The sequence below is a fragment of the Neomonachus schauinslandi genome, chromosome 1 (genome assembly GCF_002201575.2).
Source record: "Neomonachus schauinslandi chromosome 1, ASM220157v2, whole genome shotgun sequence".
In the NCBI taxonomy this organism is placed as follows: Eukaryota; Metazoa; Chordata; class Mammalia; order Carnivora; family Phocidae; genus Neomonachus; species Neomonachus schauinslandi.
The window spans coordinates 161725559-161751709 of record NC_058403.1 but is presented as its reverse complement, the minus strand read 5'-3'; the positions used below and the strand labels follow the sequence as shown (position 1 = coordinate 161751709).

The 26151-nt window shown below is 39.9% G+C and overlaps 1 protein-coding gene across 1 annotated transcript in view; it reads left to right on the top strand.

Moving 5' to 3' along the window:
• Positions 1 to 26151, top strand: part of SYN2 (synapsin II) — a 198629-nt gene that overhangs the window by 128641 nt on the left and 43837 nt on the right. Inside the window, exons 3-5 of the mRNA XM_044916385.1 lie at positions 21784 to 21841; positions 23136 to 23227; positions 25660 to 25816. Coding sequence (XP_044772320.1) covers positions 21784 to 21841; positions 23136 to 23227; positions 25660 to 25816 — 307 coding nt within the window. The remainder of the gene's footprint in view (positions 1 to 21783; positions 21842 to 23135; positions 23228 to 25659; positions 25817 to 26151) is intronic.

Here is a 26151-nt window from a genome sequence, read left to right as displayed (position 1 = left end):
TGTTATGCTGAGCGATATAAGTCAATCAGAGAAAGACATGTATCATATGACCTCACTGATATGAGGAATTCTTAATCTCAGGAAACAAACTGAGGGTTGCAGGAGTGGTGGGGGGTGGGAGGGATGGGGTGACTGGGTGATAGACATTGGGGAGGCTATGTGCTATGGTGAGCGCTGTGAATTATGCAAGACTGTTGAATCACAGATCTGCACCTCTGAAACAAATAATGCAATAGATGTTAAGAGAAAAAAAAGAAGAAGAAGATAGCAGGAGGGGAACAATGAAGGGGGAGGAATCTGAGGGGGAGACGAACCATTAGAGATGATGAACTCTGAAAAACAAACTGAGGGTTCTGGAGGGGAGGGTGGGAGGATGGGTTGGCCTGGTTATGGGTATTAAAGAGGTCACGTTCTGCATGGAGCACTGGGTGTTGTGCACAAACAATGAATCATGGAACACTACATCAAAAACTAATTATGTAATATATGGTGATTAACATAACAATAAAAAATTTTAAAAAGATGATATGAGATCTAAAACCATAAGATGATAAAAAGATCTATAAAATTAATATATTTAAAATTATTAAGGGGGTGCCTGGGTGGTTCAGTTGGTTGAGTGTATGCCTTCAGCTCAGGTCATGATCCCGGGGTTCTGGGACTGAGTCCCAAGTTGGGCTCCCTGCTGGGGGAGGGGCTACTTCTCCCTCTGCCTGCTGCTCCCCCTGCTTGTGCTCGCTCTCTCTCTGTCAAATAAATGAATAAAATCTTTTTAAAAAATAAAATAAAATAAAATAATTAGGACAAAACAATTTAAAACATGATATAAGGCATATATGACAAATAGAATTTCTAAAAATAAAAAAGACATAACCATAGTCATTGAAATTAAAAACATAATGTACTGCTTAAACAGGAGATTACATATTGCTGAAGAAAAAAATGGTGAATTGGAAGTTAAGGCAGAAATTACCCATGATACCCCTCACAGAGACAAAGAGAAGAAAAATATGAAAGCAGAGTTAAGAGACACGGAAGATAGAACGAGAAGATCCAATATATGTTTAATAATAGTTCTAGAAGGAGAGAATAGAGAAAATGGAAAGAGGCAATATTCAGAAGTAATGGTTGCTATTTTTCCAAAATTGATGAAAGATCTCAATTAGGTCTTTGAATTCCAAAGGATAAAATAAAGCCACTTCTAGACATAGTTTAGTGAAACTACATAACTGCAAAGACAAAAAGTAGATCTTGAGGGCATCCCAAGATAGAAGAGATAACCTACTAGAAATCACAAACTGAGAACAATGACAAAATAACAAAGGAATGATGTCCTCAAAAGCTGAGAGGGAGTAAAAAACCCACTCGATCTAGAATTTTCCACCTACTTAAACCTTAATTCGAGAATAAGGGCAAAACGGAGATAATTTTAGACAGATAAAGACATCAAGTTCACATCTCAGAGACCATTTCTGAAAGGAGTAATGAATATTCTTCTGGAAGCAGAAAATTAATCCAAAAGGAAGTAATAACATGAAAAAAGCAATAGTGAGCAGAGAAATTGGTAAACATATGAGTAAATCTGAAAACAAAACAACAGAAAAACTTGACTGTATGGAATAACAACAAAAATAATGACTAATTTAGGGAGTATGAAAACAAAGTGAAATTGAAATATTGGGCAGTAGTAATAAGTGACATGGCAGGGGAGTAAAGAGAAAAGAGTGATCAGTCTTAAAGCACACTAAAATTTGGGGGGATAGTAGAGCTACTGATTAAATTTATACTTTAAAAGTATGCATATTAAAAGAAGAGTTAAGGGTAACCACATAATAGAAATAAAATGTGCAGTTGCCAGACTATTAAAGGGAAAAGACTTGCACCAGGGACCCCATACAAGAAAGATTAATTCTGCATACTTTGTAATAGCAAACATTCAGAATAACCTAGGTGTCCATCATTGGGAGAAAAATTAAAATAAATTTGATATATTCAAACAATGAAAATAAATGAACCAGGGTTTTATGTATTACCATGAATACACATAAAAATTACAACACTGAGTGGAAAAAGGCAGCTTATAAGCAGGTAGATAGAGAATAACACCACTTATATAAAGCCCCCAAACAGGCAAAAGAGTACTACATATAATTTATCAATACACACATGTAGTAAAACTATATAAATCTGTATATGGAAATAATAAACATGAACTCAGAATAGTTATCCCTGGGGAAGAAAGGTAGGGGAATGAAACTGAGGAGGAGGGTGCAAGAAATTTCAACAGCAAATCTTGTATTTCTTTTTTTTTCAAAAATCTGAGGAAAATGTAGAAAAATGTTAAGACTGACAAAGCTTGGTAGTGGGATAAACAGATATTTGTTATAGCATTCTTTAAATATTTCTGTGTGCTTGAAATCTTTCTTCATTTAGGCAAATAATGAACTTAAATTTGGAGAAATGTGTATAGCTTTTAGAAAAGTGTATAGTTATGTGTATAACTAATTCTAATTAGTTAAGTTTTTTTTTCTCATAGTAAGGCATGATATAAAGTGATGGCAGAAATTTAGAGATACCACTGCGCCTGATTAAAATGTATAACTTTAAAGAAATACACAGACTTGCATTTTTCCAAAATCATTTTTTCTCTAAGTCGTAGTTTGCCAAGAGAAAACAACATTGAATAAAATCTCAGATTTGTCTAACTTCCAATATATGTTGCTTAACTCAGATTTGCTCTGACCAATCCAGAAGATTTCATTATGTTCTAGTCTTCATGCCCTTATAAACTGGAGCATTTTCAAAGAGGAGGTTTCAGGCTGATGCTGTTTGAGAGAATAGTGGCAGTGTAACTTGAAGAGGTGAAGTCTCAAAAAGGCCTGTTCACTGTTCCCGACAAGGCAGACATGTACAAGAAAGGAACAGACTAGTTTTATGTGGGCAGAGCCAAAACCAAATAGCAAACTCCAAGATTTGGCTCAGTTTAAAAATCAACTGACTGAAAATGCAAGCAAAAACAAAACCCCTGAAAAACAGTAATTTTTCTGAGGCCCCTTGTTATGAACATTGTAGAGTCCATCCTTACATTGGGGTGGGAAGTGGGATTTGTTGGCCTAGTTTTAAGCTTCCTACACATGAATGATAGACAGACTATTGAGTCTTTAAGTCATTCAAGCGAACATAGTCACATACGAGAATTGTTGACACAAAGGGGAAAACTACACTTGGCCTCAGGATTTCAGCTTTATCTTAGGAAAATCCCCAAAGTACAGAAGCTGGAATCTGGGAAATAAACAACGTTCAAGCAGAAATCTCCCTTCAAGACAGTACTGTCAAGGTGTCTGTTTCCTCATTCCCCAAATTCCAAATTACCAGATTCACAGGTCTTCAAAGGCCCCTCTCCTGGTCATTGGCAAACCAGGAAGCAAGGAACTGGCTCCATCCTTCCTTTCAGCTTATCCCTATGCCCTGTCACTTCCTCTCTGACATATGCATATCCTATATTATACAATAACTGCACCACCACTTAGCAGATTTGGGGAATTACACTTTCATGCTGCAATACTTTTGTTTAAGCCATTTCTCTACTTGAAATGCCCTTTCTGCATCACACATTGAAATCCTAATTGTTTAACTCCTGTGCTGTCAGAACCCAAAAATTCCTTTAAAAACCATGTGATTAAATTGTCACATTTACATATAAAGAAACTGTAATTCAGATGAACTTTTAAACTACACAAAATTTCTCCCATTCACCCTATAATCGGAATTTATCACTCCTTTCTCTGTACTATAGCACAAACAGAAAATCATATAGAATGTTGAGGACTTTATCTGTTCTAAATTAAAAATATCTTTGAAGATTAAGTATCTTGACTCTAAAAGAGCACAAGGAATTTATTTTTTATTTTTTATTTTTTAAAAGATTTTATTTATTTATTTGACAGAAAGAGACAGCGAGAGCAGGAACACAAGCGGGGGAGTGGGAGAGGGAGAAGCAGGCTTCCCGCGGAGCAGGGAGCCTGATGCGGGGCTCGATCCCAGGACCCTGGGATCATGACCTGAGCCGAAGGCAGACGCTTAATGACTGAGCCACCCAGGCGCCCCAAGGAATATTTATTTTTAATTATCATAAAATAACATAACATAAAATTTACTATCTTAACCATTTTTAAGTGTAGTGTTCAGGAGTGTTAAGTATATTCACATTGTTGTACAACCAAGCTTCAGAACAATTTTATATTGTAAAATTGAATATCTATATCTATCAAATAACAGATCTCCAATGAGCACAAGGAATTTTAAAGAGATGTTTTATCATGTAAGGTGTGATGAAAGAAATAAAGGATTTTTAAAAATATATATGTCATAACTAAAAAGAAACTGAAAACTTTAATTTCTAGAAGTAGAAATGTAGAAGCCTGATGAAGAAAAGATTTTTCTCTTGAAATCTGCTTTGGAAAAAAAGAAGAGAATTAATATTTATAATGGTTGATTATTAGTGAGAAAGTTATCAAATAGTATCTAAAGGTGTTGATTGTTGGGGCGCCTAGGTGGCTCAGTCATTTAGTGTTTGCCTTCGGCTCAGGTCGTGGTCCCAGGGTCCTCGGATCAAGCCCCGCATCAGACTCCTTGCTTAGTGAGGAGCCTGCTGCTCCCTCTGCCTGCCACTCCCTCTGCTTGTGTGCTCTCTCTCTCACTCTCTCATTCTCTCTGACAAATAAATAAATCTTTTAAAAATAAACAAATAAATAAAAATAAAGGTGTTGGTTGTCTTACTATTTTGTATAAGTATCTATTTTTAAAGCTATATTTTTATTACCAAAGTCATACTTGCTAGAAAGCCATGTTAAAATAATAATAGAAATTCTTATGCTCAGTTGTTTTTATTACAAAATTTTATTTAGTCAAAAGTACAAGTTTTAAAAGGATGCGAAAAGGGAATATCTTAGGGGCACCTGGGTAGCTCAGTTGGTTAAGTGTCTGCCTTCAGCTCAGGTCATGATCCGAGGGTCCTGGATCGACCCCCACATGGAGCCCCGTGTTGAGCCCCATGTTGCACCCCACATCAATTTCCCACTCAGCAATTTCCCACTCACTGCTTCTCCCTTTCCCTCTGCCCCTCCCCTCAGCTTGTGCGCTCCCTCTCTCACAAATAAGTAGTCTTTTTTTAAAAAGTGACTATCTTAGAAAATCATTAGTAAATTGTGAGATTTTCAAAGTGACTACTCTTTAAAATTCTTTTTGAATAATTTCATATTTTAGAAGTCATGTGAAATGGTTAATAAGATCTGCTCTGGAATCATGGTCATAAACCCGGAATCCACCACTCAGTAGTTGTATGACTTGAACAAATTAATCCGTCTGTGCCTTAGTTATCTGTTAGATTGGTATAAGGTAGATATTATCTACCTTATATGATTGATATGAGGATTTATTCAATAAGGTATGTAAAGTCAGCACAGTAACTAGTGCTTACTAAGTACTTAATAAATATTAGCTATTACTAATTTTACTCTAGTTAATATAATTCTGGTGCTTGGACTCTGTGGTAAATAATCTACTCTACTGCTGTTAACATTAATTTTTATTCTTTGTGCCAGAGCTGGGTGAGGTCTATAGGCTTTCCTCTCCCTACCCCCCACCCAGTGCTTTGCATATTGTTGGACAAATAGTAGGTATCTAATCTAATAAATCTTTGTTGAATGAATGATGGAATATTTTTAAGGGTTTATAGAATATATTTCATTATAATAGCACTGAATAATAAACTCCTTTTCAAAGGAATGTATCCAATGCTAAGTAAAAATGAACTAGGTTTTCAATCAGTTTGAGTTGATTTTTAAAACTATTCTTTTGGGCTTGTTAAATGTAAGGAGCATTTCGATGGATCATGAGAGGTGGCTGAAAGGATGGACAAATTCATTGAGGAGAAGAGAGCCAGACCAGCACCATATATATCTTTGCACTGCTATATCAAGGCATGAGCTTCTATCCAGATCCATTCTGGGCAAAACTTGGTATAACAAGAAGAACATAGGATTGAAAAGAGATGACCATTCCCACAGGGTTCTTGTGTACACTAGTGATATAGTAGTGAGCATAGCTGTCTTGCATGGGGTTCCCACCACATGACCTTGGGCCATTTTTCCTCTTTAAACCTCAGTTTCTTTCCCTATAAAAATGAAGGGATACAATTTAAGGTCCATTTTTCCATTCAGAATATGTGTGGTTCCATGTTGCTAAACTTGGGTGCATCTGGAAACCTATGGCATCTCTCTTCCAGGACAGTGCCAGTTTTTCTCCCATCCTGCCAAAATTCAATTGTTAATGCCTATTCTGGTGAGTAATATTTCCCCCTGAATTGGTGCCAGTTGGAAAATTGTAGAATGGAATGTGCCACCTGGGTTTGGATTTGGAAATCCAAAGTATTGTTGCCTTGAGGTACAAGGATGTTTCTACTGAGCCACTGTGGTGAGTAAGCTGATAATACCAGCCATGGCAGTTTTCACTTGGACCAGGAAATGAGGGTCAAACCTCCTTTGCTAATGATAACAGAATGAAGAGAAGCTCTTTTCTTATTTCTTTCCAGCAATTTGCTGTATGAACTGTAACGCAGTATCACCAACAGAATCAATGTATTAGTAATGTGATAAAAATAAGTAAAACTTATGCTTCTGTAATGCATAGCTGTTTATATTCTTTATCACACTTGATTTTACAAGCACTCTGAATGGAACCCAAGTACTCAGTTTCCACATCTTATAATGTCACCTAGGGATCTCTGTTCAATTCCAATATTCCTTGCTTTTGGGGAGAGTTGCCTTTCTTGCTCTAAGGAAGCAGCATGGTGGAATGGAAAGGGAATGCAGTCTACCTCTAACTAAGTGTATGACCTTGAGTTAGTCAAGTATTTCCCCTTTCTGGGCCTCTGTTTCCTCATAAATAAAAGGCCTCTAAACAAAATTTTCTTTCTTGGAAGGCTGAGTTATTATGTTATTAAAGTCTCATATGAGAGTAAAGTCTTATAAACACTTTAGTAACTAGTATGTTGATTTGTACCTAAAATAGATCATTAAGACAGAGGATGGTCTCATCAAACATTGGAGTAAATGACCATATTTCTGTCTATAATTATAAATGCCTGATCAACATTCAAAGAATCCATTTTGTTGAAATGCTCTCCATTTCAAAGGACTCACACAAGCACATTGTTTAACCCAGTGATTTTTACATAGAAAGGGGGAAGAAAAGTACCTATAGTGTGTGAATGGGTGCTGTGCTAGATACTTTACATACTTATATTCATTCAACAAATATTATCTGGCACCTAACATGTACCAGGTATTATAATAGAGCTGGGCATGGGATTGATACCATGGCAGCAAGGTCACTGTTGTCATGTAACTTACATTTTGACTGGGGAGATAGATAATAAACAAACAGTCAAGGAAATTTTTTTTTAAAAGATTTATTTATTTATTAGAGAGAGAGTCAGGGGAGGGGCAGAGGGAGCGAATCCTCAAGCAGGCTCCCCACTGAGCACAGAGTCCAAATCAGGGCTCCATCCCACAACCCATGAGATCACGACCTGACCCAAAACCAAACATTGGACACTCAACCGACTGAGCCACCCAGGCACCCCTCAAGGAAATTTTTAAATAAAGATAATGTCTTTGAAGATAATATGAACAGAATGACTGGGAGGGAGGAGATTACCTTAGCTCAGGTAGTCTGGAAAAACATAACTGAGGATGAGATTCAGATAGTAAGAAGCAGCAGAATGTGCAAAGGTCTAGGGGAAGGATATATCCTGCAGCAAGTGCAAAACCCCAAAAGAGATGGTAAATTTAGCATGTTTGAGAAATACATTAAAGGCAGGGTCATTTAAATCTAACAAATTTTAGAAATAGGTATTATCTTTATCCTGTAGATAAAGATACAGAGAAATAAAGAGCCCAAGTTCAGGTAGTAAATTGAGGATTTGAGACTTATACCCAGGTTAATCTGGCTCTAAAATCCATGTTCTTTCCACTGAGCCATACCACTTGGCAACTGATTGAAATGCAAAATTTCTGAGTTGGCATAAATAACTTGTTTCTTTGTAACACAGTGGGAAAGGTACTCTTTCTTTGTGATTCAGGGAGTATATATACTCCAGCTGAAAGGTGTAAATGGCTATTTGCTTTTGACATTGATGAACATATAGTACTGTGTATTCTTATACTATTTTATGTATTGTGGTTCCTCATTCCCTCAAGTTTCAGATGGGTGGGTGTCCTCTGCCAGGAATCAAGCAACAGGTCTTTATTAAGGATTTTATTATGGGACTGAATGTGTGTGTGTCCCATCTCCCCCACCCATCCACCCCCTGCCAAATTCATATGCTGAAGTTCTAACTCCCAGTGTGATGGTATTTGGAGGTGGGGCCTCTGGGAGATAGTTAGGTTTGGATGAGGTCATGAAGGTGAAGCCCCCATGATAGGATTAATGTCTTTATAAGAAGAAAACAGGGACGCCTGGGTGGCTCAGACAGTTAAGCATCTGCCTTTCGCTCATGGCAAGATCCCAGGTCCTGGGATGGAGCCTGGTGTGAGCTCCCGGCTCAGCAGGGAGTCTGCTTCTCCCTCTCCCTCTGCTCCTCCCTCTGCCCCTCCCTCTCCCTCCTCTCCTCTTCCTTCCCCCTTCTCCTGCCCCTCCCCCTCCCCCTGCTCTTGCTCTCTCTCTAATAAATAAAATCTTTCTAAAAAACGAAGAAGAAAACAGAGAGTCCTCTCTCTCTACCATATGAGAACACAGCTATGAGAAGACAGTTAGAAGGTGGGTCTCTCCAAGCCAGGAAGAGGGTCTTACTGAATAGGCCGCTGCCTTGATCTAGACTTCCCAGCAAAAATGTCTATTGTTTAAGCACCCAGTCTATGGAATTTTGCCTCAGCAGCCTGAGGAGATAGATATCTGTATCTATATATCTATATCTACATATAGATAACATAAATAGTAAATACATAGATAATAATATATATTTCTATATATTATTTGTATGTATATTTATCTGTAGATCAGTAGAGTGAGAGTATAGAGAGAGATAGGTAGGTAGGTAGGTAGATAGATAAAGGGAGAGAGATTTATTATAAAGAGTTCACTCACACAGTTACGGAGACTGAGAAGTCCCAAGATTTGTCAGCAAACTCGATACCATGGAGAGGCAATGATACAGTTCCAGTCCAAGTCTGAAGGCCTAAGCACCAAGAAAGCTGGTGGTGTAAGTTTCAGTCTGAGTCCAAAGGCAGAAAGAAGACTGATGCCCTACCTCAAAGACAGGCAGAGACAGAGACTTCTTCTTTACTCCATCTTTTTTTCGTCTTCTTCTTCTTCTTCTTCTTTTTTTTTTTTAAGATTTTATTTATTTATTTGACAGAGAGAGAAAAAGAGCACAAGCAGGGGGAGCAGCAGGCAGAGGAAGAGGGAAAAGCAGGATCTCTGCTGAGCAGGGAGCCCGATGTGGGGCTCGATCCCAGAACCCTGGGATCGTGACCTGAGCCGAAGGCAGACGCCTAACCGACTGAGCCACCCAGGCGTCCCCACCACCTTTTTTTCTATTCAGGCCTTCAGTAGATCAGATTAGGTATACTTACATTGGGGAGGGCAATTTACTTTACTCAGTTCTGACTCAAATGTTAATGTCATCCGGAAACACCTTCACAGACACATCCAGAATAATGTTTAGCCAAATATCTGGACACCTGGGGCCCTGCCAAGTTGACAGATAAAATTAACTATCCCAAGTATGCTTTGTTTAAGGTAGAGGTGAGCGTGAGAGTAAGTGGTTGGGGAGTAGGGAGGAAATATAAGACAGTGTGCACCCTCAGAAGGCTCTGATACAGTAGGAAAAGGCATATATAAATGAATAATCAGTGAATTGTACAAAGCTGTGTCTTTCTAATGTGACGAGTGAATGGGTTTCAGACTAAGCTTTCAGAGGAAAGAAAAACCACCATAGGAGAGGAAGACAGGGAGAATTTCATAGGGAAGCAGAACTTGTTTTGGACTTTGGAGAATGAGGAGAGGTGATTTCTTTCTTTTTTTTTTAACATTAATCTTCAAGTGGTCTTTAATAAGTTTTAGGATACATGCAAAGATAATTCATAAAATTTGTACCAAAAAAGAAAATAGGAGACTGTCCATCCAATTTGGCTGAGGCTAAAATAAACTTAGCAATAATTTGGCTAAGAGCAAAGAGAAAATGATTTGTCTCATTCCACTTACAAATTTAGATGCAATCATTCTTTGTAACAGATTAATTAATAGAATCCAATTAGGTATCAAAAAGGACATTATATAATAAAGTAAGACTTATTCCTGGATCCAAGGGCTGGAAAAAAGTAGGAATAGACTTCACAGATGAATTCTCCTAAACATTTATGGTAGAGATAATACAAGTTCCACAAATACTCTTACTCCACAACTCATTCTGTGAAGCCATCATTATTACTCTGACACCAAACCAAAGCCACAAACCAAATTCCCCAATAAACATAGATGCAACAATACTTAACAGCATTTTAGCGAATTGGATCCAATGATATATAAAAAGGATCATGCATGACTCAATGGGGTTCATTCCAGGAATTCAAAGTTCATATGCATTTGAATATCTATCAGTGCAATTCACCACAGCAGCAAATGTAATGAGAAAAACATTCTGATCTCAATAGATGCATAAAAATCCTTTGAGATTACCTTGTGTGTGTGTGTGTGTGTGTTAAGAACTCTCAGCAGATTTTGGGTGCCTGGGTGGCTCAGTTGGTTAAGCATCTGCCTTTGGCTCAGGTCATGATTCCGGGGTCCTGGTATTGAGCCCCGAGTGTGGCTCCCTGCTCACTGGGGAGTCTGCTTCCCCCTCTCCCTCTGCCCCTCCCCGCCCCCCCCCGCTTGTCCTCTCTCTCTCACTCGCTTACGCTCTCAAATAAATAAATAAAATCTTAAAAATGAACTCTCAGCAGGTTTCAAGTATATAATACAGTATTGTTACCATAATGTACATTAGATCTCCAAAACTCATTCATCTTACCTAACTGAAACTTTGGGGTCCTTCACTACCTCCCAAGCCCTTGGCAGCCACCATTCTACTCTCTGCTTCCGAGTTTGACTATTTTATATTCCACATGTAAGTGAGATCATGCAGTATTTACCTGTGTCTGGCTTATTTTACTTAGTATAATGTCTTCCAGGTTCATCCATGTTGCAAGGGGCAGGATTACCTTTTAAAAGGCTGAATAATATTCCATTATATGTATACATCACATTTCCTTTATCCATTTGCCCATCAGTGGACATTTAGGTTGTTTCCATATCTTGGCTATTGTGAGAAAGGGGTGATTTCTTTTTTTTTTTTAAAGATTCTATTTATTTATTTCAGAAAGAGAGAGCACAAGTGAGGGGAGGAGCAGTGGGGGTGGGAGAGAATCCCAAGCAGACTCTGAGCTAAGTGCAGAGCCCAACACAGCTCGATCTCACAACCCTGAGACCACGGGCCCTGAGCAGAAACCAAGAGTCACTCAGCTGACTGAGCCACCCAGGCGCCCTAAAAGGGGTGATTTCTGAGCAGGCCAAAGCACAGAGGCAGTAGTTTGATGAGAGGTAGTTGGGAAACAGTGTCTTAATGGTAGATTGATGTAGTAGTACCATTCAGTGTCTGAATGGTGGTAGGACAGTGCTCCTACATATGCTTGTGCAGGTTTTTCAGCATACAGGGCACTTGAATGACGAAACTAGTGGGGGATGAAACTCAGCCCCATATTCTTTTTTGTCAAGTACCCTCGTACAGGAGTGTATCCACTTGGAGGAAGGAGTGTCTTTTTCTTTTTTTTTTTTTTTAAAGATTTTATTTATTTATTTGACAGAGAGAGAGGCAGGGAGAGAGGGAACACAAGCAAGGGGAGCAGCAGAGGGAGAAGCAGGCCTCCCACGGAGCAGGGAGCCCGATGCGGGGCTCGATCCCAGGACCCTGGGATCATGACCTGAGCTGAAGGCAGGCGCTCAACGACTGAGCCACCCAGGCGCCACCAAGGAATGTCTTTTTCTAAATCATACAAAAACTTTGCAGCTATCTTGCAGGAGTGAAATAATAGGAGATAAATTAGAAATAGAAGGGTGGGGCCAGATTACAAAGAACATTCCTCTGTATCTAGTCTGCTAAAAATGGATGGAAATGTGCAGCTTTGATGGTAGTGGTGATTGTGGGTATGATTTGTGACCCTACGCTGGAGTTAAACCTAGAGATTTGTCAATGCTAGGAACCATGTTTATCTAGCATAAAATAAATCCGTATCTTTTAAAAATTATATTTGCTTGATGTTTCTCTAAAGCAAACTTTATGAAGTTATGACTGACCCATTTTGCTCCAAAATCAAATCAGCCTGATTTAATTTTATAAGCCAGTCATGGAAAGAGAATCTGTCCCATGACTCCAAAGCATTCTGTTCTGTAGCTCTGCTATAATTACAGACAAATGCATGTAATCTTCTGAGTTACAGGATTCCTTTTTTTTTCTTCTGTACTTGATAATCTTGTTATCTGGTTATAATGCATCATTTAATTATTCTCCAAAATAGAGATCTTCAGAAAATCTCAGATCTGCTCAGAAAAAGTGATTTGGTGTTCCCAACTCAAGTCACAACTGGGGTGTTTACTCAGAATTAGTCATTTTCAGAGCTTTGAGATTACTGTTTTTCTTAAAGGGTCTCATCTGCCACCTAAGGCTGTTGAAGTCTTTCCACAGATAACTTGAGGGAGTAACATAAACTCCAGAGAAATGGACTATGTAGGTATCCTCAGAAACCTATAAGCCCAGGACTCCTTCACAATGAGCTTGGCTGAATTCTCCGATATTAACCTCCAAATGTCTAGCTATATTCAGTTCATTAACTCCATAAACATTTCCTGAGCATCTACTATGTGTCAAATAGTACGACAGGTATTGGGAATGTAAAAATGAATAGAGCACAGTCCCCATCTGAGGAAGTAAACATCTCTAAATTTGATCATCAGAAGCCCTGAAATTTAATTTTACTAGCTCTGCCACCTATTAACTGCTACCTTTAAGCAAGTCACTTAGTTTATCTGAGCCTCATTTTACTATAAAACCAGTAACATTGAGATGACTTCCCTATAAGGCATGAAATATCATGAGATTAATAGGTTATTTGGGATGAATGACATATGTAGTCAGTGTTCTCTTTCCCTCCCTCATACGCGTCTGTCCCCTTTGGATCTTTACCTTTACAGACTGAAGAAGACATTATTTCAAATGAAATAAATCAGAGCCTTTACATTTTGTTCCATTTTTCCCTGGGCCATTTCTACTTTCATTATGTCATTTGTTTTTAGGTAAGTGGACCTAATATGCTCGGTCAGAAATATGAAAGTCCTATGACTTGTACAAGAATAGGTCAGAGTGTAAGAAAGCCTTTATGTTGGATTTCCAATAAACTTTCTGATGATACCCAACATTTTTTAACCTTTCACTCTCGATCTTTTTGTGTTTTGTCTGTGACATCGTACAGAACTGATGTGTTTTTTTTTTTTTTTCCCTGTCATTTCAGGTTTCTTTACTGGATGATCCTATGATAAAATCATTTCCCCTGAATGTGTTTTCTTACACTTAGTCACATTAAAACTCCTCTGCCACTTTTCTGCCCACATCCACATCTTCTTTCGGTTTACCCCTAATCAGCTTGGCATTTTAATCCCTGGAAGAGCTGAATGCCATCTGCAGACTTGGCAGTTTCCCCTTGTACTCTCTTCCAGATCATTTTTATCAATGTTAACTAAGATACCATGCAGCTTGCTTTCTATCTAAGAAGTGCCTTAGTTGCAGAGCATTTGATTGAAGAACTTAATCACTGAATTCATGATATCAAGGAGTAGCCACAGAACTCTTTATCCAGAAAAGTGTTCACTTATTCCTGTTGTTTGCTTCTTATTCCTAAACCAATTATCCATAACAGACATTTCTCCACATACTGAAAGAAAGTTTTATGGTTCATGAATTAGAAAACAAGTCCAAATTTAAATTAAGAACCCCTTCACCAATGTTAAGGCTCTACCTGACTATTTTAGGTCTCATTTATATCTCTGTTCCAGAACATCTTTAGTAAGAGTCCTATCCACTTTCTATGACTTCATTAAATCCTCTTTGTTAATATCTTTTTCAAACATCTTTTTAAATAACTGCCATTTTCCAGCCAGCTACAAAGTTCTGAGGCCTAATCAATCAAATGATCAATTGAGTTGCCAGATGAGTGCTGTGCAGTAGCTATCAGTTTGTTATGTACCAGTAAAACCAAGTCCTGAAATCTGGTTACTGCACCGGCTTCCCAAATGATCTCAAGCCCTGGTTTGCTCCCTCCAGTCTTCCCCACATTCCAGGTAAGGTGGTCTCTCAGATTTTAGGCACAACTGGTCATGTCACCTCCCTGCTTAATATTTTTTATGACATTTTGGAGACAGTTGGGAAAATTTGAAGATAGCCTCAGTAAAGATGTTAAAAATTATTAATTATTAAATAATTAATTATTAATAAGTCATTACCCTAAGATAGGCAAATTCGTAGATGGAAAGTTGATTAGAGGTTACCAGGGACTGGGAGCATGGGTAGGTATGGGCGCTTATTGCATAATGGCTACAGAGTTTCTATTTGGGAGGATGAAAATGTTTTGGAAGTAGTGATGGTGATTGTACAACATTGTGAATGTACTGAATTTTAGACTTAAAAATGGTTAAAATAGCAAATTTTGTTATATATATTTTGTTACATTAAAAAAATAAATCAACACCAGTTAGAGATAGTACTTAAAATTTTATAGAAGAAATGACATAATATTTGGGATTTGTTTTAAAACGCTCAGACAATAGTCTCAACAACAGTGATAGTGATAGATGAGAAAGATTGGCAAAATGTTGATAACTATTGAGGGTAGTTTTTTCATAATAAAAAGTGTTTAAAAATCTTTTGGAAGCTAGCCATGAAGTCCCAACTATTCAGCCTGACATCTGAACCCTTTGCTAGTTCTTCCTTTCTTAGGAACTGCAGCTCCCACTGCTCAGCCTACAGGGTCCTTCCCTGCAGTGTTCTGTGCTCAGGTAGCCTCTGTGCCTTTACACTCAGCCATTCAGTTCTGCTCCTTCTTCTCATGTGGCAATTTCCTACTCATTCTGTAAGACTTAGTTCCCTCTCTGGAGCCGTCCCAGACTTCTACAGGCAAAGAGAACTCCCTCCTTTGAGCTCCTAAAGTGCCTTTTTTGTACTCCTGCTACAGCTTATGCCCATATTTACACATATACATTTTATTCATGCTTCTGTTCCCCACTAACCTGTGAGCTTCTTGAAGGTAGAGGGAACTTACTTCCCACCGTATATGTTTCTGAGCTACGTGAAACTTGTTGTTTTAGTTGTGTGCTTTAAATATTTTTTAAAGAAAGATTGAAAGGTGGGAATGTGAATACTAGTTATAAATCTTAAGAGTTGCAAGGGACCTTAGCAATAACCCATATTGGTAATGGATATCATTCTCCTTTTCTAGACTGTGCTTTCTCTACTTGGCAACTACTAATGCGTTTTTACAGTCCCAGCACTTACCATTGGATACTCAGTAAATTGTTGCTGAATTTACTGACAAACCATAGCCTTTCTTTCTAGAGATAGCAAAAAGCTAAGTATCCAGCTTGGGGTGTATGGACACACACTTTCTAGGAGAAACAGTGAATTTTCAGGCATCGTTTGCCAAAGCAGCAAATAAGCACCTGGAGGGATATTCCTGGGCCAGTAGGGTTGGTGGCTGTTCAGCTGGCTAAGTAGTGAGCTGGGGCCACAACATGGCTGCAGTACACATCTTGCCAGTGGGTGGCGGCAGGCCCTCACAAACTCTCTCCAAGACCAGCAGGCCTAATTTTACCATAGGGTGGGAAGTAGGAATCCTCTAGTATTTCTAGCTTACTTTCTAACTTCTTGATACCTAGAGATGCTTGACTGAAAGAACAAGGCCAGTGAGACAGTGAGTGCCAGAGCTAAGCACCGTGTTAAAGATAAGTATCCAGACCAGTGCCAGGCATTTACTAGGTGCTAGACTGGTTCCAGAGCTCTAAGAATGCTTGTTAGTGCTTTCATATTCTAGCTTGAGGTTTTGATTCTTATACAAACCTCAGGCACCTAGGGAGGATTTACACTATAGACTGTTTTTAGGTCCTTTAGTTCCAGTGTGGATGGAGATTGAGAACAGATTTTCGCATGACATCCTTAGATGTGCACATGTGAGAAGAGAGGAGGCTGGGCCTGCAGAAACAGCCTCAGTCTGCTCAGTCCTGAAGGTGGCCTCTTCTGGTTTTCTACATTTGTCCAGCCAAAACCATCTAACATCTCCAGTCAATAAGCAAGCCCTGATTGTGAATCTAGGTAAGTTCATAGCTCAGTGAAGGAGTTGGAAATTTATAGATACAATGATTATGTTTGTATAGGCCTTAGCTCAGTTCATATAGCCTGACAACAGGACAAATTGTTATTTAAAATCTAAAATGTTCTGGAAAATCCAGGGATCACATGTGGATGGTCCTTATGGATTATTACCTAATCCAGTTGTCTGAGGCTGAGAGTGGGAGAGTGGTGTCCCAGATTATTGGACAACTGAGTTTGAAAGTTGGTATCAGATGATGATGCTATGAGCCAAATATCATGAGCAGACAATAAATGAGATGAAAGTTTAAAAGAGGAAGAGGCCATGTTGATACCTAGAGATGCTTGACTGAAGGAACAAGGCCAGTGAGACAGTGAGTGCCAGAAGCTAAGCACCATGTTAAAGATAAGTATCCAGACCAGTGCCAGTGGGTTCTCAGTTCTCCCAGTTCTCACCACACACACAAGTACTATTGCATTTTGCTAATAGTACTTCATATTTGCATAGCATTTCAGAGTTTCCGGAACACTTTCATGTCAGTTAGTCTCATCTGGCTTCATTAAGTCTTCACAACAACCTGTGAGTAAGGTATTAATAAATGAGGTAAAATACATAAAATACTTAGAATAGTGGCTAGTACATAATGAATGCTTGCTATTAGTATTACAATTATTATTAACCCTATTTTATACATGAGGAAACTAAGGCTCAGAGAGGCAATTACTTGCCCAAAGTTACACAGTTAAAAAGTGGTAGAACTATGCCTGAACCCAACTCCACTGGCTCCTATTTCTAGACCTTTCTCCATTATCCCATGCATAAAACAGGGAGAATTTAAGTTGGGCTTGCCTAAGTTGGGCCAAGTTTTGAGGCAGCCTTAGCAGAGAAGTGTCTGAAATCATGCTCCTCAGCCTCACAAGCCCTGGTTGGATAGGAATTGGTGAGCGTATTCATTGCCTTGAGTAAGAAGAGTTAAATCTAGAAGCCTCTACTCATTTTAGCAATAAAGTGAGATGGTTCATTGCCTGGCCCATCAAGGAAGCTGCAAGCCATTAAACTCACATAGATCCTCAGCTGCTAGGCTTATTAAGAAAATGTTACAATAGGGGGAAATTGACAACACAGGCACCATAGATATTTTTAGTCTGTGCTTCAAGGATGTACATCTTGGGTTCTGTTTAGGATTGAGCAAAGGAGGTGAATTTGGGCTGATTTGACAAGACCGCCAGTCAGAAAGTTCTTCTCTGTGCCCAGTTTATGCAAGGAACTGTGGGGGTTAGAGGAAGGAGAAGGGAACTAAGGGAGGTGAAATAACTTTCCCAAACTTTCAAACACTGAGAAGAGTGGTATATTTTCCTTATGGGGGGTGGGCAGTGTGGCAATATCAGTAAAAACTGCAACTGTGTCTGTTCCTTGCACCAGCAATTCTGCAATAAATTGTTTATCCTTCTAATGTACAACATGGTGACTATAGTTAATAATACTGTATTGTATACTTGAAATTTTCTAAGAGAGTAGATCTTGCGTGTTCTCACCACACACACATAAAATGGTAACTATGCAAGGTGATAGATGTGTTAATTAACCTGAGTGTGGTAATCCCATTTCACAAAGTATAGGTATATTAAGTCATCATGATGCACACTTTAAATATATACAATTTTATTTGTCAATTATATCTCAGTACAGTTGGAAAAAATAAGTTGTTTATCCTATGGATGTATTCTTTTTTTCTATGGAGAGAGATATATATATATTCTGTGGATATATATATTCTATGGATATATATATATTTAAAAATTTTATTTATTTATTTGAAAGAGAGAGAGAGCACAAGCAGGGGGAACAGCAGAGGGAGAGGGAGAAGAAAGATCCCCACTGAGCAGGGGCCCGATGTGGGGCTCCATCCCAGGACCTCATCACCTGAGCGGAAGGCAGATGCTTAACCAACTGAGCCACTCAGATGCCCCTGGATATATATTTTTTTAAGATTTATTTATTTGTTTTAGAGAAGAGAGGGAGGGGCAGAGGGAGAGAGAAAGCAGACTCTACATTCAGCGTGGAGCCCAGTGTAGGGCTCGATCTCAGGACCCCAAAATCATGCCCTGAGCTGAAACCAAGAGTCAGATGCTTAACTGACTGTGCCACCCAGGATCCCCTGCTATGGATATATTCTTAACTATTAGCCATTATAGCACTGTTTATAATGGCAAAAACAACCCCCAAACTGGAAATCTAAATGCTCACCAATATATATTGGTGAAATTACTGTATGATCTTCAAATGGAATTTCATGCAACTATTAAAAAGAAAGAAGTCCATCAGTATGTGCTGGAAGCATATCACTAAGATGTATTTTTGAGTGCAATAAAAATCAAGGTTCAAAAAAGAAGAGTTTACATAGCATGATGCTACATCTATGTTTGAAGCATATATGTGTGCAGACATTTTCCCCACACTGGAAGAATATGCTTGCAACTGATTGTGGGGATTATGTGTGATGAAAAAGAAATGAGAAAGGAGAAACTTATTTTTTATCTTATTCTTTTATGTACTTTTGAAGGTAGATTGATTGATTTCACCATATGACATACTTTTTTTTTTTTTTTTTAATTTAAGCCCCTTGCCTAAGATCACAGAGCCAGGAAAGGGTACATCTAGGATTCCCACCCAGACTATAATTTCAGAGCCCTGTGATTCACAACTCCCCTGGATTCTAACACGTGCTCCTAACAGTGCTCTCTTAGTATGAGGAGGTACTTCTGTCACTTGCTTATAAGTCACAAAATTTTTCATGAAAATACCTGGAACCTAAATTTCCAAGGGCTAGAGCTAGGAAAATGTGCTCATTGTCCAGAAGAAGGCTCTGTGCCCCATCTGTCTGCCATCTTAGGTCCTTTTCCAAAAGATTGTGCTCAGCCAACAGAGGTCAGTGACCTGGAGTCAGGAAACACAGACTAAGATTTTCAACAGGACAAATTACCTTAAGGAAAAGGCATTAAGGTCATTGGAGAGGTGGGGGCGGGGAGAAGGCATGAAAACAGTATCATTAGCCAACTTTGTCAATGGGCAGGTGCAGGAAGTGGCAGATAAACCCAGCCAGAATCTATAAATATACTTCAATATCAGTATTGTAAACTCACAAAATAAGTGAGTGAATTAAAATACTTGGCAACACATAAGCACCTAGATGTAAACTCTTAGTTCTAAGCTTAGCTCCTATGAACTTTTCTGTGGTTTGGGCATATTATTTCACTGCTCTGGGTTTCAATTTCTCCATCAGTCCAATGAACAGTGTTATCTGCCTTGGCTGCTTCACTAAGTTGTAAGGAACAAATAAGGCAAGGAATGTGCTTTGAAAGTGCAAGGTATCATACAGAATGAGAGGTTATTATTAATGTCTCTGAGACTTACCTCACAGAACAGGAGCTATTTTGAGACAGGAAGATAGGAGGAAGCATCAGGAAGACAATTGCAGGTAATAAGGTAGACACACCTTGTCAATACAAGAAAGGAACCTCCAGGGTCATTTACTCCATTTCTCCTTTTTCTAGTCCTGAACAAAGGCCTACGGAGTCTAAGATCTACAGAGCAGTGATAGTGCCATGTGTAGATTATCATTTAAGTCCGTAAATAAGTTAGAATAGTAGCCAAAGGGACAGGATAAGGTACAGGCCCCTTGCTGGAGATGGTTGCTGAGCTATAAATGTTGAACAGGGTCCTGGAAGCAAGCTGATGAAGCTTAGTGAGTTATTGGGGCAAAGGTTGGGTGATAGGCTTCAGTGATCCAGCTCCAGGATGGCTGACTGCCTCTGAGGAACAATTTGAGGGTGGCCAGGGACTTGGATAGGACAAATGACAACTTCCTAGAACGGACTGTTCCAGCAGAGAGGAAAGGAAATAGCTTGGCCTTGTCCTGGGTAGTTCACAGGAACCAGGGTAGGAAGTATTTGTAGTAGAACTAGTGCTCACAACATCAAGTCCCTTTTGAGCGGAAGAAGGAAAATGGGGAAAAAAACATGCAATGCAGCACATGTGACAAGTCAGTTTTTGTAATGGTGGGAGTGAAGATGAAGGGAATGAATCAGCAGAGGGAGATGACTATACAGCCCCAGGAGCACTGGACTCAGACTTGGGTGTGAATACTGGCTCTGTCACTAACTTGCCATGTGACCTTGAATACACTATTTTTCCCTTCTGAGTCTTGGTTTCCTCATCTCAAAAATGAAGAACTTTCTCCCTATATCATAAATTGTTATTAGGATTAAATGAGATGTTCTTGAAAGCAACTTGCACACAATTCCTAGAACATTATGCCCAATAAATGTTAGTTTATCCCTTTATTTTGGAGAGGGACTTTTAGAAACCTCCAGTGAAATATGCTAATTTGAAATTTCAAGCACTGGGAAAGACCAACCTCACTAACAGGTATAGTGTAGAAAGGCCTTTTATACATGTGGAGAATTAGCCTAAGTGGATGGGTAAGAAAATCTTTTGGTGGGTGGAGAGGGGGAGATTAAGGGCAAAGTAGAAATGGATATCAATGTAAACATAAACACAGACTACTTACAAGGTGCTCTGAAGTCCCTGATGCATTAATGTGAGGTTCCTTTAGATCCGTGACAAGATAGGAAGATAGTAAGTACTGTATAATTAAGCCTGACTAGTTTTCTTGACTGAAATTCAGAAATACAGAATAGGTTTTGTGTTCAATTATAGTAACTTTTCTCAGCCTCCTACCTTTTAAAATTTCTTTTCTGCTCTGTCATTCACTGATTGTCCTTTAATCCTTACTTTGTTGGTTATATTTGCCTTTTAAATTATTAATTGCCTCAAATCCTTTTTGGAAGTATAGGTATGAAGAGGTAAAATGATAACAGTTTCTTTGACAACTAAAATTCCAAGGGTAGAACCCAACTAGAAAATCAGAATGATGGGGGAAGATAAGGAAAGTATAGAGATGTGTGGTACTGACCTGGTCTTTACCAGGAATCACATTAACTTCTAAACTTCTTTTGTAGCCCAAGACAAAGGATACTATAAAATCCCAAAACCTGGGAGTGAAAAAGTGCGTTGGATTATTTTATGGATGGGTAAACTGAGCGTAAAAGAGAGGAAGTGGTTTGCTTGAGGATCTCTCATGATGATCTAGGTTGAATTAGGGTCCAACCCTATCCCAGTTCTCTTGACTCTCATTCTGGGGTTTGCCTGCTGTAGTCTTCTTCTTTATGATAGTAAATTTCTGATCTCAAACACTTGTACAAAACTAATCTGCGTGTTTTTTGTTTGGTTTGATTTTGGTTTTGGTTTTGTTTTTGTTTTCCTTTTCCAGGGCCAAGTGCTTCCGGGGTAAAAAAGTCCTTGGAGATTATGACATCAAAGTGGAACAGGTAATTACCCGAAAGCCCAGAGTTACATCTGCATCATCACTGTTCTCTCTTGACATCCCAGAGTGAATCATCTAGTCTTCAGAGTGGAGTACAGTGTTTGTCACTGGATTCCAGGCCCTCCATCTACTCTCCCTCACCCTGTTCCCTGAGGCTTTTCTCTCTATGAGATATGGCCATGAAGGCTGCCTTTTAACTTCCCTGACTTCTTTTCACGGTGCTGGTATCTGTAAAGTAGTGAGGAATGTGGTTCTTAGGGCTCTCTTCTGCTTTCTCAGGCTGAGGAAAACCTTAGGGAATGTCTTCCTGGGACACTGGCCACAACTCCATGTTGTTGATGGCATGATATTCCTAGGTTGGCACATATCTGCCATTCAGTTTTGCAGCCTCCAATGCTGCCTACTCTGGGCAAGAAGCTACACTTCAGAGAGCATTAAAACACACACACACACACACCCCTACTTCTTTTAATGTAGTGAAGTCCTGAAAGCCCCCCTCCCCTTTTTTTTAAATCTTCCTCTACCCTTTGCTTCATGATAAATAGAAATTAAGTCCATTTGTGTGGAGAGGGGGATGTCCAGTTTAAACAATGCAGGTACTTTCTGTGTAATAATAGAAGTTACTCATCATTCTTTACACGGTGTGCTGTGATTTACAGAGCATTTTCCTACTCATTATTGTATTCAGTTCTTAAAACAACTTGTTGTATAGGCAAGGTTGATTAAAAATTATTCCCATTTTATAGATGAAAGAAACTCTTCCTCCCCCTACCCCACCCCCAGGAGGACAAGTGATTTGCCTAAAGTCCATGGAGCTAACTGGGGGCAGAGCAGAAGTAACACCCAGTTGCCTAAACTAAAATCTAGTGTTTTTATGTTGAGACTGACAGAGGGCATGTTGCCCCAGTGTGCATTCCCTCTCTATAGAAAGGCAGCACAGAGTTGTCAGAAGACCTGAGCTTTGCTCTTGTCTCTGCCAACCATAAATTTTGTCCAGAAAGTCACTTAACTGCTTCTTTGGTAAACAGGGAGAATTATCTCTGTCCTTCCTCCCTCACAGAGTTGCTATGAAAGTGAGATGAAATCAGTTTGTGAAAATGCTTAGAAAACTGAATAAATATTTGGTGGGAGGGCTGCTGCTGTTCTGTGGAGAACTTGGCAAAGCCAGGACTATGGGCTTATTTCCCTACAGTTATTTTTATTTATTTTTAATTTTTTTTTACAATTTTAATTGTAGTAAACAAAAAAAACACACAACATGAAATCTACCCTCTTAATCCCCTACTGTTATTTTCCAGGCGGCATTTTCAGAGCTCAACCTGGTGGCCCATGCAGATGGGACCTATGCTGTGGATATGCAGGTGCTCCGGAATGGCACAAAGGTTGTCCGGTAAGGTCCCTTCTATCCTCAGGGTCACTGTCACTGTCTTCAGAGTTACTGTCTCTGGTTTGCATAGGTGGTTTCAAAGTCAAGTGTCAGAATGGAATGGCAGTGCCATATATATAGTACAGGAGTTAATGATGTATGCTGTGTAGACGTAGAAGTGGCAGAAGAAGGCAGAGAAAACCAGCTCCCGCTCTCAGGGACCTCTTAGTCCAATGGTAGAGAAAGGATGCAGGACTCATTTAGAGGTGACCAGATTCCTACCAGAGGGGTTCTAGGATTCCAGCCCCACTTCCACCAGTGTGATTTTTATGCTTTTATCTCTGTATGTATTTTCCCTGGAAAACAGGATTCCATTGCTTTAAAAAGAAAAAAAGTTTGAAAACCTCTAATCTAGTTCAACCTCCTACTTTACATTGATTTGCTTAGATTCACTCAGTGAGTTAGTAGCAGACTCTTGTGTTTCTATTGTGAATTCTCTTAACTCCCAGCCCTGTACTCTTTCTATGTTCCTCAGTCCTGGGAATTCATAAGTCAGGAAAGTCTAGGTTGGAAGGAACATTGTGGATGGAAGAAAATTTGCAGGTACAGGGCACTCACAGGCCAGGTAGTGTGCTGGGTAACTTACAGATGTGATCAAATTTAATAAAATAATTCTGTGAGGGAAGTAACAAGAATTCCAGATGGGGAAAAACAGTTTCCACAGTGACATTTTTCCCAGGAGCTCAGCATGGTGTCAGGTTTTCAGATACAGAATCTTGCGCCAGGAAGAATTTTCACTTCATCCTCTTCCCTACCTCAATCTACAGCATCCTGACACTGAGGTCTCTGATGTCCAGTAGGAACTGGCTCAGTGACAGGGAAGGCAAAACTCAGGTGTCTGGAACCTAACAAGAGGAAATGTAAACTCCTCCATCCTAGAGATGAGGAGGACAGAAAAACAGATGTCCATCCAAGTGGGGAGCGAGCTCAAGAGAGAATGATGGGCCCCTCCAACTGCAGGTAGAGTGAGTCATAAGGATGCATGGACACAAGTAGGTGGTGACAGAAAGGTCATAGAAGGGTGCCAGGAGGGATCTGGCAAAACTAAGGCAGGCCCTTCCAGGTACATGTGTAGGAACTTAAGAGCTGGCCAGTGTAGGAAATCTAGGGCTTAGTTCCTATAACTGGCATACAGTTTTCAGAGGAAAATCAAGCATACACCTGGGGCCAGTTTCCCAGAACTGGGGCACAAGGAGATCAGAACAGCTCCAGCACAGCCATACTGACTTGATGCTACATTCCTTTAGTGACTGAGGAGGGCTTCTTCCACCCTCACTTTAAAAGACTGATCTCTGAGCCCAGGTGGTACTGGAGCTGTAGGTAGGGGTTGAATGGGTGCCTGGGCAGAGAACCTGGTGGGTCATTGCATATGGTGTGAAACTGGCAAGCTCCAGAGCCTTGAGGGAAAATGCTGCTACAGAACTGACTCTCTGGGAAGGTGGGGTTCCCTTGGAGTCAGGGCATGAAGATAGAGCAGCTGAGGAGCTTTGCGAGCTGGAGGGAAAACGCAGGGAGCCTTCCCATGCATGGGAACATTCTGTACTCCCAGTGCTTCCTGTAGCCATTGCTCAACCTCAGTTCTTCGAGAAATATTTGCACCCCTCCCTAGTGTACACTTTGGAAGAATAACATTGGGAAGTTTGGCATCTGTTCTCAGCCATCCTGGACCCTTGCTCTTCTCGGGGCCTGATGAGGGCATTGCTTTTTTTTTTTTTTTTTTAAGATTTTATTTATTTGCGAGAGAGAGAATGAGAGACAGAGAGCATGAGAGGGAGGAGGGTCAGAGGGAGAAGCAGACTCCCTGCTGAGCAGGGAGTCTGATGCGGGACTCGATCCCGGGACTCCGGGATCATGACCTGAGCTGAAGGCAGTTGCTTAACCAACTGAGCCACCCAGGCGCCCCGAGGGCATTGCTTTTTAAGGAGCAGTTTTAAGGAGTCAGAACAGGACACTGAGATCAGGGATCTCCGTGGCAGGGTGGTGAAGTCAGGCAAATATGTCTTCAAAGTCTACTGGGGCGCTCTTCGAGCACAAACTCTGAAGCCACAAGGAGCTTCTGCTCTCTTATTGCCCCAAAGGGACCAGGTAAATTCTTGTTCATTTAAGATGTGAGGGTCTGAAAGTGTTTCTTCCCTCCTGAGGGGATTTGTACCTTAGAAAAAGACAGTGCTTAATCCAGAGGAATAAGGGAACTTCAGACATCTGTTCCTTAAATCTCCTTTAAGAGGTGCCATAATACCTCACTTCCTAGTCCATAAAAGAATAATAAAATGAAGGGTTTACATCAGGTGACCCTTAATACCCCTTCTCTGTCTAGGGCTTTGGAAATAGGAGACAAGATGATATATGACCTGAGGGGCTGGTTGATGGGAAACTTGCCTCTACATTTTTACCAGGTCCTTCCGGCCAGACTTTGTGCTTATCCGGCAGCATGCATTCGGCATGGCAGAGAATGAGGACTTCCGCCACCTTGTCATTGGCATGCAGTACGCAGGCCTCCCCAGCATCAACTCACTGGAATCCATTTACAACTTCTGTGACAAGCCATGGGTGGTGAGTGAGGCCCCCTTCCTCCCAGGTAAAAGGGTAGGATCCAGGTCCTGTATCTCCCAGTCCCCCAGGAGGGACCACTGGTAATCAAGATGCACTAGGCACAGCTGAGAGGATGTGAGAGGAGTTTCAGATGAGACATGGGTTAGGGTGGGCTCTCACAATAAAACATTATCATTAAGGGCTGGGCTGCCTTTGATATAGAGTGGACTTTTGGCCTCACAACAAAGTCACACAAAGATTCTGTAAAGAAGTCCTTATAAGTCTGCAAGCTGTGCCCTCAGCCATATAAGATACAAGAATAAAAATACCTGTTTCTTGCCTCTGAATGTTCTTTG